The sequence below is a fragment of the Colletotrichum spaethianum genome (genome assembly GCF_022836535.1).
Source record: "Colletotrichum spaethianum MAFF 239500 DNA, contig01, whole genome shotgun sequence".
Lineage (NCBI taxonomy): Eukaryota > Fungi > Ascomycota > Sordariomycetes > Glomerellales > Glomerellaceae > Colletotrichum > Colletotrichum spaethianum.
In genome coordinates this window covers 1,899,683-1,915,531 of record NW_026054771.1, presented here as the reverse complement: position 1 = coordinate 1,915,531, position 15,849 = coordinate 1,899,683, and the positions used below count along the sequence as shown (strand labels likewise).

The 15,849-nt window shown below is 49.7% G+C and overlaps 5 protein-coding genes across 5 annotated transcripts; 1 reads left to right on the top strand and 4 right to left on the bottom strand.

Moving 5' to 3' along the window:
• Positions 1–2,413: 2,413 nt before the first annotated feature.
• ColSpa_00518 (putative aminotransferase) lies at positions 2,414–3,829 on the top strand (the record flags this gene model as incomplete). The annotated part of the gene is made up of 1 exon (XM_049266730.1): positions 2,414–3,829. One exon carries the CDS (start codon positions 2,414–2,416, stop codon positions 3,827–3,829), a length of 1,416 nt encoding a protein of 471 aa, XP_049122687.1.
• A 110-nt stretch (positions 3,830–3,939) lies between these two features.
• Positions 3,940–4,419, bottom strand: ColSpa_00517 (uncharacterized protein; the record flags this gene model as incomplete). Its single annotated transcript, XM_049266729.1, has 2 exons — positions 3,940–4,290; positions 4,357–4,419. The coding sequence occupies 2 exons, from the start codon at positions 4,417–4,419 to the stop codon at positions 3,940–3,942; spliced, it is 414 nt and encodes a 137-aa protein (XP_049122686.1).
• A 2,640-nt stretch (positions 4,420–7,059) lies between these two features.
• ColSpa_00516 (putative pectate lyase F) lies at positions 7,060–8,257 on the bottom strand (the record flags this gene model as incomplete). The annotated part of the gene is made up of 4 exons (XM_049266728.1): positions 7,060–7,456; positions 7,511–7,549; positions 7,658–7,787; positions 7,846–8,257. 4 exons carry the CDS (start codon positions 8,255–8,257, stop codon positions 7,060–7,062), a joined length of 978 nt encoding a protein of 325 aa, XP_049122685.1.
• Positions 8,258–9,850: 1,593 nt separating this feature from the next.
• Positions 9,851–11,044, bottom strand: ColSpa_00515 (uncharacterized protein; the record flags this gene model as incomplete). The annotated part of the gene is made up of 1 exon (XM_049266727.1): positions 9,851–11,044. The coding sequence occupies one exon, from the start codon at positions 11,042–11,044 to the stop codon at positions 9,851–9,853; it is 1,194 nt and encodes a 397-aa protein (XP_049122684.1).
• Positions 11,045–15,309: 4,265 nt separating this feature from the next.
• Positions 15,310–15,849, bottom strand: ColSpa_00514 (uncharacterized protein; the record flags this gene model as incomplete). Its single annotated transcript, XM_049266726.1, has 1 exon — positions 15,310–15,849. One exon carries the CDS (start codon positions 15,847–15,849, stop codon positions 15,310–15,312), a length of 540 nt encoding a protein of 179 aa, XP_049122683.1.

Sequence of the window (15,849 nt, the reverse complement as noted above, 5' to 3'; positions counted from 1 at the left end):
ATATGCGTTACATGTAAAATGATGGGCCGAGGGTGTTGCCAAGCGGATCCTTAGGTTCGGGGAAGGGCTTGATGTGACGTTGTACCCAGATGTCGATCGAAACAAACAAAACCCACCAGTCAACGAGGTATTTCCCCGCATCACGAAATTGGCATTGAACGCGCAAAATCCGCCAATGAATAATTCCTTTTACCCCGGTTGCTGACGCCTACCTAGTTATCATGTTCACGATTTTCAGTCAGACTGGAATGGTATATCTCTCAATAATCAAGCCTTGGTGCTCTACGGCTGAGTCCTAACCATCACGGATATTTTGCGAACCTGTGAACAAATTTGCGGTTGGCACGGTCCTGGTACTGGAAGTGTCTCGTCAATAAGCGATCCCATTAAACTATGGCTATATCTTCGTTTTGATTTCTCTTGATTAGAAGTTCTAGGCTTTTGCCGTTCTTTCTTTTGTGCGAGTGAACTGTATTCCCAGCACGCAGGCAAACCCCGCCATAGCCATAGCACCGGCGTAATACGCAGCGGGTCTGAAACTTTCTAGACCGTTGACGTCTCCCGAGAGAGAGTATAGTCCGGAAGCTATCGGTGTACCCTGAATCTGATCAATAAAGTAGCCTAAACAGCGGGGGGTACAGGACTTACGAAGAAAAAACCGCAAAACCATGTGGTCCAGACTACGGGAATGATGCTGAGAGTGTTGTCACCACCGAATGTTGCGCTAACAGCAATGGGCGTCAGGCTGAAAAATGCTCCGCAGCCGATGCCGTTGAAAATTAGGTAGACCGCAAAGATGCCGATGGACGATGACAGGGGCCAAACAATGAGAGAGCTTAAACTCATGAAGAGCATGCAGATTGCAAGGCTCTCAACTGGACCTAGCAGTGTATCGGCAACCCAACCAGCCATGATGCGTCCCAAAGTAGACGCCAGATTCCACGCTGCGAGAATTATGATTCCAATCTCTTTTGAGTAGCCCATCGATCTCGAGAAGATCGGTATGAAGTAGGGCGGGATGAACAGAGGGAAACAAGCCAGAACCGTCCCACCCACGAGCAAGAGGAAGCGTGGTTGCTTGAAGCGATACCTAGATCTGTCAGTTTATAGTTATCTCAGATTTTTATATTACTGTGCCTACCATTGAAGTTGACGAGAGACATTCTTGCCAGAAACATTTCTTTTCGGCAGGAAGTACGAGGCGGGTATTGACACACCCCAGAGGATGAAACCGAGGATACGAAATGTCCAGGCAACATCGAGGCCCTTCACAAGAAAGTTGGTGGCGACGCTCATTACGGCAGAACCCAAGCTGCCACCGCCAAATACGAATCCCATTGCCAATGCTTTGTGTCTCTTGAATAGGTTCATCGGAGCAGTTGAGGCAGACTGTAGGTAAGGTAAAAAGTCAACAACTTAGGGCACAGGACTGTGGGGGGAAAAGCCAGATTGGTAGTATAATAGAAGGTCGAAGTACTCACAAACACACAAAGTCCACCACCAAGGCCAAAAACTAGGCCGTGCAAAAAGAATAAAGCGACAACATGATGGGTCGTGAAGCTTGCGAGGACCTCTCCAAGTCCCATAAAGACACCGCCAACCAATGCAGCGAGTCGGTAACCAATCCGACAAACAATCTTGTCCGAAACGATGCTGAAGCAAATCATGAACGAGGTTGCCAAGGAGCCAACAAATGTCAGGGTTGTTAAACTTGAACCGGTCGTCTCGACTAGCCTGACTTGCATGATGCCCCAGGAGTAGATGACTCCAAGATAGACAAACATTGTCAAAGACGAGGCCGCAACCGTGATCCAAGCTTTTCGGTCATCGTATGTTTGTTCTTCTGATTTCACGACCGGAATGTTCGAGGGATCGTCGCTCGAATGGTCTGTGTCATGTCCATCTTGCCTTAAGGCAGGCATTGCGTCGGGGGAGGCGGGATCCGCGATACCTTTTTCGGGATCCATGGCGAAAATGCAGCAAGGACTTCTTCAAGATTAATTTGATCTCAGGCTACAATGGGAAGTTCTTCTCTGTTTCACGGTGGTCGCAGTTTATGTGATCTCGATTCTAGGAAATTGTATGTTGAAAGTCGGCTTTCGGGTCTCGGGTTTGATTCAGATCCGATGTAACATTTTCTTTCCGCATTAGTTGATTCCACTGGGCTTCTAGCGGATCTCTCAGCAATCTGCCCAATAGTTCTGATCAAGAACCCCGACTTGATGACCGGCCATGCTCCGTGTCCGGGTAATGTCGATCCCGATGCCTCTCGGTTTTAAACACTAGCGCCGAGTGCAGAGAGTATATCTATGTTACTCGAACGTTTATGTTTCCCATTTTCTTAAACAGGATTGTTTTTTTCTGGCAGCAATAATTCGGAAAGTTTTCTCATTCTTACAAGCCCATTGCAATCATGGCTCCCGCAAGAGACGACGAGCTTGTTTCATCGGCCACTGCTGGCCAGAACCCCGTCAACGTGAAATCCAAAGGGAATGAAGGTCGGTTGATGCACCGTTCTTTGATCCAACACCCGTCGATGGTCGAATCAGCCAGTGGAATCTATCTAAATCTGACCAACGGCCAAAAGATCATTGATGCTTGTGGCGGCGCTGCCGTTGCGTTGATTGGACACGGCAACGAAGAAGTCATCCAAGCCATCACCGACCAGGCTCGGAAAGTTAGTTACGTCCATACCCAGGCATACACCACGGAGCCTGCTGAAGAACTAGCCAATTTGATCCTTGATGGAAACCCTCACGGCCTGGAAAAAGCATTCTTCGTCTGTAGTGGAAGCGAGGCTGTTGAGTCGGCGTTGAAGCTGGCTCGCCAATACCACTTTGAAAAGGGGCAACCTCAGAGATTGCACTTTATTGGCAGACGACAAGCATACCACGGCAACACTATGGCGACAATGTCAATTTCCACTGTTGCCGCAAGAAAAGTCCCTTACGAAGGCTTCAGCTACCCCCACGTCTCTTACGTGTCTCCAGCATATGCCTACCAATACCAACGCAGAGACGAAACCGAAGACGAGTATACAGCTCGGCTCCTCGCAGAAATCGAAGCGGAATTTCAGCGCATTGGGCCAGAAAAGGTCATCGCCTTTACCGCAGAGACCATGGTTGGTGCCACCGCAGGATGCGTGGCGCCGCCTGTCGGCTATCTCGCCGGCGTTCGACAAATTTGCGACAAGCATGGCGCTCTTCTTATTCTCGACGAAGTCATGTGTGGCACCGGGCGCACTGGAACCTTTTTTGCCTTTGAACAAGAAGGCGTTGTGCCCGACATTGTCACAGTCGCAAAGGGATTGGGAGGAGGATACGGGCCCATTGCGGGTGTTTTGATGCACGAAAAGGTGGTCACTGTTTTGAGACAGGGCTCCAACGCATTCAACCACGGACACACATACCAGGCTCACCCTATTGCCTGCGCCGCTGCTTTGGCCGTTCAACAGATTGTGAAGCGTGACAATCTTGTGGCTCGCTGCGCAAATTTGGGTAAGCACCTCGAGGTTATGCTGCGCAATGAGTTGATCAATTGCCGATCAGTTGGTGATATCAGAGGCAGGGGATTGTTCTGGGGAGTAGAGTTTGTTAAAGATCGAGACACCAAGGAGACTTTCAACCCCAAGACCCGTTTTGGACTTCGTGTCCAAGAACGAGCCTTCGAAAAGGGAGTGGCAGTGTATCCTGGCGCTGGCACAGTGGATGGCTCCAGAGGTGACCACGTGTTGCTTGCGCCTCCATTCACCACCACAGATGAGCAACTGATGGAGATTTGCAAAGTTTTCCGGGAATCAGTTGAAGAAATTGAGGCGGAAACGCTCTAAGGAGGGTATGATTAGACGACACCATCAAACAGGAGCCTGTGTTCGGCATGATTATACTTGTACAGCGTTTTTATGTTTAGTCAACAACGTTCAGCCCCTCTCGAATACAGTCAAGTCAATGTGAATAGCTCTGAAGTATCAACATCTTCTAGCATAGACCACCAGTTGGGCCAAAGCCCTTGGTCATCTATGGTACCAGTGGCGTCTAGCAATGCCTGGGCGTTGATACTGCTGCTGTTGTTTTGCTGCTTCTCAGTCAAGACATCTCCCTCTGCAGTGCTGGTCACACTTCTTTCAGCGTTGTTGATCTCCTCTAAATGCTGTGCTGACCTGTCGACAACTCGAAACTCATGTACGGATTGATGCAGGACGCTGAAGTCGAAGCGAGACCGGCCACGATACTTCTGGATGTCCGAAGTTGCTCTTTGATACATCAACGAGCCGTTCTGAATGGTTTTGAGCTGGCACATGTTAGTTTTATCTTAATATCTGAGAGCGCCAAAGGCTTTACTGTCAGTATTACTCACCCAACCATCACCGAGGTCCCAGACCTCACGAAACTTTTTGAGATATTCAATGCTCGAGTTCATCAGCTCTTCAGCTCTTGTCCCATAACCGCAAGTAATACGTGGGAATCTGAATCCATAAAGATTGATATAGCATGAGGAAAAAGCGCAAAATCCAGCAAAGGGCGTCATAACTGCCACGCCGCATTCTGAAGCCTCTTGAAGAATACTTGCTAGATGCGCGGCTGCTTCGAACAACCCTTTCGCGCTCTGTTCCCACCAACCCGGTGGAGCTTCGGCTTCGAGGGTGGGCGGGTCAATCGGTCCATGAGGGGTCATGTCTATAGTCGGTAGGAAAGGAAAGTATTCTCTCTGGAGCATCATGATACTACAATGTCTCAGCCATCAATGCTGGAACTGAGTCTTCCCAAAACACTGCTTACCTTTGATAATATAGCAGATTAAGATAAACAAACGATTCGCCGTACCCCAAAGTCGCATGCGCTGCAACACTATTGTTAGGATAGTGTAGCCGGTGATGCTGTTTCGACCTCCATTCTTCAAGTCTGCGACGCCAACAAGCCACTGGAGATGTTGGGACCCAAGGGCAATTTTCTGGCAGGCACATCCCTGGCGCTTTGCGCCCATCATTGAAAACAAAGGCCATGACGTCGGAGTAAATGTCAAAACCATCCGCCATGATGCCAAAGCTTTGGTCAAGGTCAAGGTAAACAGAGGTACTTGCTTCACTTGAAGCTGAAATCACATCTGGCTGCTCTGGTAGCGCCGAAGATCCTGGTCCGAGGGCAAACTCTGTGGAAGTGGGCGGTCGCGGAACGTTGAGCTTGGTCATTTCTTGTTTTGGTAGTACGCGTGGGTTATAGGTACCAGAACTGACCATGCAGTCCATAATGAAGCACGCCCAAAATGTCCTGGTCTCAATGGCGGGAGTGAGGCTATTGGGTTCACTACGATGGGGTATTTCGAGCGGGAAAGGCGCAACTCGTGAACTGTGGAGTAGCTGCATCATGCGGATCGCGATACCTGCGTCACGTCAGAAAAGGGCGAATTTCTTGCGCATAAATTTTCTCACCACAATGCATCCAAGCCTTGTGAAAGTCGCGAGTACCCCATTCATATAGCGTCAAGATGAGCAGCGCCTGAATCACCTTAACGTCCGGTGGCTGCAGTATGCATGCTGCCAAGACGTCACAGGCATAAGACGCATAGCGTTCGCTGGCATACAAAAGCTGCGTTCTCAGTCGATCCGAGTCGGGTTTCTGGGTTTTGGTCATTGCCAGTACGGTTGCCAACAATGCCCTACTTTCCCTTGGACAGGTTGATCCGAAAGATTGCATAAACGAAGAGGGGTGGATAACACGGAGTTCTGGAAACTTGCGCCAGAAAGCTTCCAATGCTATGAACACCACATCTTTGGGGATTTGTTCAATATGTCTGTCCATTTCCCCTCGACCATCTCGATAGTCCATTCCCGAGGAGGGAGTCGCTGGACCCCGAGATTGAGGTGCAGAGACCAGAAGGCGCTGGGAGTCAACATCATGATCGCACGACATTGACGGTGCCTCCTCAGTTGCTCTCCGTGCCCGTTTAGCCGCTCGCCCAGTAGACGCGACGTACGGTCTGGTCAGCGCGCAGTCCAATCTCCCCGACTTCTCGCATTTGTTGCACGGCGGAGTTCCGCTGTTAACGCATTTGATCTTGGACCGCCTGCGGAGTAGGAAAAGGGGTAAGCGGTGGTTACATCGGAACCGACAATCACCGGAGCATGCACCGGCACCGAGATAACTTACCGACAAAATTCGCACGAAAGACTTGACCGCATTATTTTCCCGATGCAGCAAACGTTGTATCGGCTCTGATGAAAGTTCTGGGAACCGACGAAACGGAAATGAAAATTTCGGCTTACGGATTTCGCGCGATCGGAACCGGCTTTACCATTGTGGATCCTGGCTCAGTGGATCCTTTGTCAGTATCATCGAACTTCACCTCCAGTATCCGATTTTCTCCGATACTGAATCAAAAGTCACCCACGAGCCTATGTAAGTCCCTGACGCTCAAATGATGTGCCATCTAGGTTTTCTTCCTGAGCGCAGAGGCAGTAAGGAGACGGCTTCACATGAGCCACGATTGACTGCCCACTGTATCTTCAACCCATTCGAACATGGATGTTCCTTGTTTCCAAGAAAAACTTAACACGACGTCAATCGGAATAAAGATGGAGAGACAGCGATGAAGGGAGCGAGGCTCCAAGGTGTTGAAGCTGACACACCTATCGTTGAAAACTGTTCGATAGGGAGTCGTCTAACCCAACAACCTGCCCCTGCGGGGCCTGCTAATTATCTCGATGTTGTTTTGACACATTTCGCAAAAGCTGACAGATTTGGCGTTTGCAATGTTGAGTATGATCTGGCATGCATAAAATCTCAACATAAACAGTTCATAAGCTTGACGCATAGAAAAAGGCAGTGTTTCCAGTCTGGAAGCTGGAATGACATTATCAACCGTTAGTTATAGAATATGAGATAAACATTTAATGATTGACTTGGTACGAGACCATATCTTGGCCTAATATGAATCAATAATGTTCGACGAAACGAAATATCCAACATCTTGCGACTCCTAAAGCTCGGTCAATATTTCTTGAACCTTTCTTGGTGTTTCAGTATGCTTTCATATATCCCCTTCCATCCATCCCAACCAGATTCAGCAGGCAGTGGTGAAGCCAGTTGCCTTGCAGTAGGTACCGTCAGGTCCAGAACCGATTTTCGGAGGTTCAGCACCGTTATTGTTGCCCGTGTATCGGTCGCAGATCTTGTTACTGTCTTGGCAGCTGTTGGTCACGATGCAGGTATCACCGTAGTTGGTGTTAATACCACAGAGAACGCCGCCATCAGTGGCAATGACATTGTCCATGAGTATGTGACGGGCCCCGCCATTGCCACTGCAGTTGCCGCAGCTTCGGACAACCTTACCATAGTCGTTGGTGTAGAAGCTCTTGATACTGACGGTTCCAAAACCGTTGAACTGAACAATCTTGTCGGATGCTTTGAAGGCACCGCCGCCATTAACGTAAGAGGTTCCGCTGGACTGTTTCAAAGTACTGTGGGGGGATTAGACAACGATGTTATCTCGCATCAAATATAAGTCGGCTTACAGAGCATCTTCACAGACATCTTCCCACCAGACGTTGTTGCTTGAATAAGATTAGGGATGCATCATTTGAGGAAGTTGTGGTTTCAGCTTACAGAGTACTGTTTTTGTTAATTGTTTGCTGCTCTTATGTCAAGGATAGTAAACTCACCATGTTCCCTTGCAGTGAACACCCTCAGCTTGGTCAGGTCCGATGATTACGTTTGAGAGGGTAGCGCCATTCTCTAGGACAAACATGGCATCTGCCTCACCGGTCTCGTCCTGCTCGGCGCAAACCCTGGCTACAGCAGCATCAGCACTCACAGTGAACATACGATTCATGGAAAAACTTGAACTTACGACTTCGGTCAAACTTCTTCATACCACCATCGTAAGATTGTCCAGCGGAGACGGTTATAGGCTTGCTGGTAGAGGTAGCCCCAGAAGACTTGGGAAGAGTGGTGGTGACTCCAGTCGGAGTGACTACAGCACCACCCTGAGTAGTGGTGGTCTTGAGCGTCGTGCTCGGCGAGCTGCCTCCGGCACCGCTGTAGTTACAAGTACATTCAGCGGAGATAAGACTAGGCTTGTTCGAACAATTGGTAGCCCAAGCAGGGAGAGCAGTTGTTGCAGTGACAGTGCTCTTCGTGAAAGTAGCGCAGAAGGTAGAAGCCGCAGCATTGGACTTGATGTAGCTGGCGCAAGAGTTTGAGTTCGCATTCAAACAACCCAAGGCCGTGGGAAGAAGGACAAGGAGGTAGTATTGGTGCATCTTGGCAGTGTGTAAGAACGGGGAGCTAGAGTTATTGGTTTGATGATATGATACTCGAGCTTGAAGATCTTAGTTGAACTGAGGATATACCAGTATACTTATAGATCTCCAAAGACCGATATCATTTGTTGGCATTCTCACAATGCAGACACTCAGCTTCTTTAGTGGCAATCAAAGCATGATTTGCTATACTCAATCTCATGGGCGGTGACTCTAGGAGGCGATTTTCCCGTCTGAATTTCCACCAGTGGTGATCAGTCGAATTTCATTTATGTTTCCTAGTAGGGAGATGACCGATGCATCAAAATCCTGACCAAGCCCCTTTGAGCGCTGTCACATCCAAGGCTTCTAGGTCGACGCAGGGGCTCTCGCCAGGACGCACCCGAATGTACCCCACACACCCGGTCAAGCCGCATTTACCAAGGAAAGCTTATGCGGCAACTAGAGCGCGTTTGTCTGATGACCTTAATTTTGCTGCCACCACGTGGAAGCAATATCAGAGTAATTCCCCATTAGTGGAAAAGAATACTTGCAGGGAACCCAACAATAAAACTGCTTTCTGGTTGCACACGAACGAGATAGTGTATACTACTGAGCTCAACACATAGGGGTTTTCTTGGTTTTCTTATTGATCATTCATTAAGCAAGCAGATAAACACGGAAAACAACAAAGTTTCGACTTGAGCTACACATGTTTTCTCTCATATGAAGGTCCCATGAGCGGCAATCCTGGAGAGTAGCATAAAATGCCCAGACAACAGGTCTATTAGTACCGCAACTAGATACTCTTCCGAAGCCTCAAGGTTTTAGTTGATACTACAGTATACTACGATGGCTCTTATTTCGTAGTCACAGAACAGCCAAACACCCGACAATCGAGTGGACGGAACGGTTCTTGTAAGTTAATGGCATATCAGCAATATAAAAACCACCAATGGCAAGAGTTGCTTCAACTGGGGGCCCAAGCCACCCCGGGCAATGGCCGCCACTGTAAGCACCTGGACGCGGGGTATAACGCTCCGAACGATTTGAGATAGTGACAACAGGGTTTGTTTGGCTAGTTTGCTATTTGGGCTATCTTGGAAGATCTGATGTATGGTCGAGTGAAGCAACATGACCACCAGCATAATTCTTTAGTCCGTTTTGAAGATGTCAAGAATCCTGTGATTCGATAAACCACGCACATACGTTTACATGTAGCTCAAAACACCACCACTGCAATTTTGGTACATTTAATGTTAATCGATGATTCGAAAGTTTTGTATCGATTTACAAAGGCTTTTATTCAGAGGTTCACTTACAAACTCCTGACATGCTCGAGATGCATTTATCCAATTCGCTCTTGGTAGAGCGAGGTATGGGATGACATGCAACTGCCTCGTCAACAGGCATCGGCACAGACCCCGGAGTTTTTCTCTGAGCCGCTTGACGGCACTTATCATGACCTGCACACGTTTCAAGGAGCATATTGTTAGAAACATACCTTATTCAATCGAAGGGTGTCGCTGCATCGGCCAAAAAAAGACTTCATCGCCAAACGCCGCCACTCCCACTCTTTAACTTCTTCCAAATGCTCAAGCCCAAATAGGCGTGTTAGACAACCTGACACACGCCAATGGGGACTCCCAAAATCCAAGTTAAACCAAGAAATTTTCCCATGTTCTCTTTAGCGCCAACCCGTAATTCATTCTTCACCGCGCTCCTCAAGGACCACTTCCATCCAAAGACGGCCTCGGCAGCCGGAGCCCAACCACGGGGCTCTTTGACGCCGGCCGGCTGCATAGTCAACCATGGCGTCTGCTTTCCGTCCACTTGTGGTGGGTATACACCAGATAGTTGCCAAATCTGTGCCGCCGTGGCCGGAGCCGGGGCGCGAGCAATGGTCCAGTAGAACCTACTCAAGGTATCGGTGCCTTTGAACAAAGCCTCGTCGAACTCTTCCGAGTTTCTGCTGGAAAGACGGAGGAACTGGAGGTACACTTTTGTCAGGCGGAGCGCATCATTGGCGCGGCAATCGCGCAGCTGGGGCGTGTCGGCCGTCCACAGAGGTGTGGAGTGGTAGGGGTGGTCGGGCTCACGAGCGTTGCCAAGGTCACCGAGCTTCCACTGCCTGGGGTCATGTTCAGAAGCTACAAATATATTTGCAAGCTTTATATCGTCGTGGCAGAGGCTGTGTGTCATGTGTAGGTTGTCAAGTGCCGAGAGGAGAGCCTCGAAGGATGCTCTGAACATCTGGTCGAGCTCGCGATATGACGGAGAGTCGTTTGAGGCGCGTAGCTTCTTTGCTAGCTTTTTGAGGGTGCCTGACTTGAGAAACGGTGTGACTAGATGCCATTTTGGAGGCATTAGTGGGTCTGGGGTGGCTAGAAAGTAGTCTTTAACAGGAACGAATAATTCCCTGTATGGGTCGTCGTTGGATAGTAATGAGCTGTCCTCGTGTCCTCCCACGATTAAACTGGCTGGTATCTCTGTTGGCCATCGTATCGGTAATACACCAGTGTTTTGCAGGCAGTTGCGAAACGGGCTGGTCTGTTCGTTGTAGATCTTGATGACGGTATTGTTGAAAGTGAACGTCTCTCCTTCGCGGCCCTTTCCGAGTTCCTTCCAATGTTTTTTATTATGAAGCAAGTTGCTGCGCTCTGTGTTTGTCGCTTCCAAGTCAGGCTCCCATCCTGTACTAGTAAGAATCGCTTCATCGTACTCCGAGTGAATGTCAAACTCGGTTGGCAGATACTTGGCGCGCATAGCCTCTCGATATCGAAGGTGTAGCTCAAGGAGGTGGTACATGACGACGATGGAAGCAACGGCAAGAAACCGAAGCGTCAGCCGGGCGGCGAACGACTTCAGTCCCCTCCGGCGGGTCCCCACTGGGCTCCAGCTGCGACCTTTCATCGTCATTTACAAACCAAAAGTGCTAAATGGCTGAATGCGATACTTGGTTGTGGGAAACCACATCATCCGTAACAGAGAGGCGGGCCACTCTCATCTAATAAACACAACCGCCAAGAAGGACCAGGTGCCATCAGAAGCACGCGGCTCATGCATGGAGGTTGTGTGAACCGAACTTACAAGATTGGCAGGGAGGGGATAGCCTAGCAAAGTGAGGGAACAAACTACGCGACGACGTCTAATCTAGTGACGCACCGCTACACGGAGAGACACTTCGTCCAGCCATCCCCGTCATCAGATTCTGCCCGCCGAAAGCAGGCTTCTGACTGTACAGTCAGCTCGGCAGCTGAAACGGGCTCAGCGAATGGGCTGGGCTAACGTTCTTAGTTGGGCGGGAACCAGGGTAGAGTAGCCATGGCAAACCTGCGCCCCAAGCTCGACTACGCCATTATCTTGTCCTCCCTTTGGCTCGTGCATTTCCAACAGGAAGAGGGTGGATTGATGAAATGAGCGCTGTTGCCCCAACCCATGCAAGGTCGATCCGGAGGCCGGTCAAGAGATGTGATGGCGACCAATCAGCGCGTCAAACTCAGCCCCCAATATTGCTCTCCGCTACTTTCAGAAGGGGAAAAGGGTGATGTGAGACGCGGGGGAAGGCCGTTGGCGAACACAGGAGATGAGGCACACAACTTGTTTTGAGACCTTGTCCTACCTAGGCGATGATCCCAGGCACTCGAAACCTTGGGATGACCTCAGTCACTCCTCTTTCGGGCAAAATGGTGGGTAGGTTGAGTGAGAGCGATGGGATGGGAGGGAGAGAGAAGTCAGATTAAAGTCGGTTTGCGGTGTGAGACAGAGAGGAATGTCCCTCCAACCCCCCAAGAAAACCTTCCGTCATTCGCCCACAGCCCCCAATAGCCAAGCCGCTTACGCCTGTTACCTAACCAGGCGGAGCGTGATGTCATGGGTTTCCCAGCCATCGCCCAATCCATATGCTTCTCCCGCGAATGTCATTTTACACTGCGGACTAGCCTCCGCCGGCCGTCCTGTAGCGCCAGGCCGTTATTCTAAGCGACTTTCTCGGCCTCTGCCGACGTGCCGGTGGGTCTTGTCTTCCGCTTCGGGTGAGTTCTGTGTCTTGGCCGGTATAACTTTGTGCTCAGATGCCTAACGGCAGCCTCTCCTCCTCCTCTCTGACCCCTCTGTGATCAGCTGAGTTCGCTTGCTTGTCTGCAGAGACGCATCGCAACGGGCCGCGCAATTCCCGAATGCGGTAAACTCCGGAGTGATTGGGGGTTTGTTCGCTTTAACCGAGCCGGGTTTGAGGTAGTCAGCGCCATGACTCTTGGTGGTGGATTCCAGTCCGGCATAACCGCGAATTTTGGCAAGCAAATGAGCGATACAGATGAAAGACTGGAGAAGCGCGCTAGAATCTTCTGCGAAAGAGGGGAAGACCTGATCTAGAGTGGTAGTTGTCATCGATGTTGACAAGTTTGACCCTCAACTCCAGTCTGTGCGACTCGCGTCGGATCGCAGATGGTAGACCAGAGAGAGAAAAGAACCCTCGTCTGTTTTACCCACAAACGGACAGCCGCATAATTCTTGCCAAGAAACCCAATGATCGTTTGCGGGGCGGATTGGATTCAAGGCTGTTTGAGCTGTTCTATGCAAAGAGCCCCAAGCTTTTCGATGTGGCCATCTTAAGAACACCCAACGCCGTGGGAACCGGCCGAGCTTTGTCCAAGCTCAAACCGTGCTCTCGCCTCCGACCCGACATGACTCAAAAAATTGGGCCAAAGATACGCGTGTTGCGAATAGGTGGTCTTCTTCTGGTGTACCTCCAAGGACTAGGGAGAACCGAGCAGTCCAGATTGTCAGTCCCAAACCCTAACGATGATCTTTAGATGTCCAGGCTTCCATCACTTGTGCGCCATGAGATTCTAGTATGTGGGGTCTTCCTCCGCTAAGACGTTGAAGTCAAGAACTCAATTCCATGGAAAGACTTGAAGCGAAACGGTGGGGGTTGACTTTTGCACAGAGCCACGCCATAGAGTCTAGTTGATCTTGCTGACTTCCAACAGTAAGATTTGTGTTTCCGAATGCGACGACCAGTCTTTCTCCCCAAAATTTTATGATGAGAACAGAAGCTGGCATCCAAAAAAATGCTGCTCATGGACGTACCAGAGTTCGCTAGAACCGAGACGTGGGCGTTGTCGTACCCACCAGTTTATGACACAGTTTTGCTCTCTCATTACCATGCAAAGCTTTCTACCAAAATTTCCTCGCAGTCAATACAGTTGTAATCGCATTCTATTCCAGGCTAGTAGACTTTATCAACTGTTCCTTGAGCTGTCCTTTTTGAGAATAAGACTTAGGGGCATGATCGGGTTATCTAGAGAAGTCTACACAACCCGCAGATTTTTACTTCTTTCATGATGTTTCGGCTTTTCTATTGGAGAAACTCGGAAAGAACGCGAGGCGCAGCATTGGTGGTATTCGGAAGCTCTCAGGTCTTACAGTTTTCAACATGGTCTCTGGCCATAAGCTCGCCCTGTCGCTACTCCAACCATTCGATTTGAACATAAACCTCTAAAGATTCTATACAGCCCAATCGCTCTCCTGAAGCCCATCTACCTATGGGCTACACATGGGTGTTTCCAAACCCATTTGTGGGTCCAACATACGTTCCAAGGCCAAAGTGCGAATTCGTGATAGAAGCAATACCCTACGGACAGGCAGTCAGCAACAAAGAGACTTCCGTTTAATAATAGGTTGAGTGCGAAAGAAGCAGAGCATCTCTGTCGAAATTGGAAATCAGTCCGGGCCCTGGCTCATGGTGTCGCAAAGGCCAGCTAGTAGCCCCAGTGCATCAGGGTCGCTCAAGACTCGGAGAAAATGTGCGACAGCGGCCCAATCGGAGTTGAATAATGCAAGTAATCTTATTTTGCAAACTCCAAGAGAAACTTCAGCACGTTGGCCATCCGAGCCGTCAATCTTCCTGGCGTGATTTCAGAAGGCGCCCGGGGCAGTTGCTAAGGGTGGCCGCCGTCAACAGTACCAAAGAACTCGAGAGTCTCGGGACGGATCTTCTTTCTTTGCGGCAGTTTCTAGACATGCGGTTGTATTTAAGTAGCCTATTAGACGTAGAAACATTCGATATCGGGTTGAATATCGATTTGGGGAACCCGGTTGCGAAACTGGTTCTTGAAATAGTTGCACCTGATCTTCGGCTATTCTCTGATGTTTACAGCTGAATGAAATGCTGCAAACTAGTAAGTCCACTTTCAGGTTTCGAAGTTTAGGAAGGGAATGGCGGGATGTTGATAGGCACCATAGCTTGTTCTGAGTATGACCTCACCTTTGCAGCCATGCAAACAGGTGCGGATTGTTCGCAGGCTGCAAATCGCAGCAGACGCATTTTTGCGTAGAAGTTGTGGTTTACTAGATGTGGTCTTTTCAAATTCAATATAAAAAATAACTGCCGACGAAATTGAAGATGAAAATAAATGTGGCATCGATGATATACGATGTCACAAAGCTTAGGTGCGATTCTATGTGACACTCTTGACACCTCGTACTTGCAAGTCTCTTTTCTTGATTTTACACCGTTTAGCGCATTATCGAACTAATTCCCCTTCGATCCTATAAAAAAAAAAGTTTCGAAACTTGCTAATTTCTAGCTAGTCAGTGTTACTCAAAAATGAGAGTGGTCAATATGAGGAGGCTGGGTGGCACGGTATTATTGAACGGATATTCCAACCAGGTGTTCTCACACCAGTTGCTCTGATAATTCAATTGGGGATTTTCCCTATACACTGTTACGCGAATCTAAAGTATTTGACGAACATGGATTGTACGGTCGACTTGGCAATGGCTTTACCCTGCTTGATATAAGCCTCTCCATCGAAACGAGGATGATGGAAACAACGGAAAGCGGCTCCTAAGAACACAGAACCCTTGACCATGCCGAATAAAGCCTCGTACCATGTGTAACCCCTCGCTTTCCCCATTCTTTCCGCCGGTTCTTTGGGTTCGCATCTGCCCCAAACACCTGAGGAGAAGCCAAGCTTAAGGTAGAAAGTGATTCTGCCAAATTCCCGGTCTCCCAAATCACACAACTGTCCTGTAACAACGGACAATCAAGCGTGTTCACCTGTCTCAGTTCAGTCCTTATCCAGCTCCAATAACTCCAAATACCTCCAACAAGTCCCCGTCTCGCCATCCCGCATCCTCTCATACTCCTTGTCCCTCTCGCAAAAGACCTCGACCCCTTCCATGGCACGTTCCAGGCTCTTCAGCCCGTACAGGACGAAATCAACAACACACCCATCCCGGTCCCGCATGCGCAGCAGCGCCTCGGCGCGGAGCACGATCCCGCGGACCGTGTTCAGCACACGCTCCTCCCCGAGGAGCAGCTGGTCGAGCACAGGATAGGCGACTCTGCGCCTTGTGTTTCTGCCGTTGGCGCCAGCCCCGGTGCCGGCTGTGTGCCGGGTTTGAGATTGCTCGCGACGGTGGCTGTCGAGGACGGCCTGTCTGCGTCGGAGCTTAGCGATGAAGTCGCCCCACCAGGTGTAGTACTTGTTGCGGCGATTCCAGAGGAGCTCATGGAGGTCACGGTGGAGGGCTTCTAGAGCGGCGGCGTCCGAGGGGGACGTGGACGCGGCTTGGAGGTGTGCTGGAAGAGAGGGGACCTCTGGCAT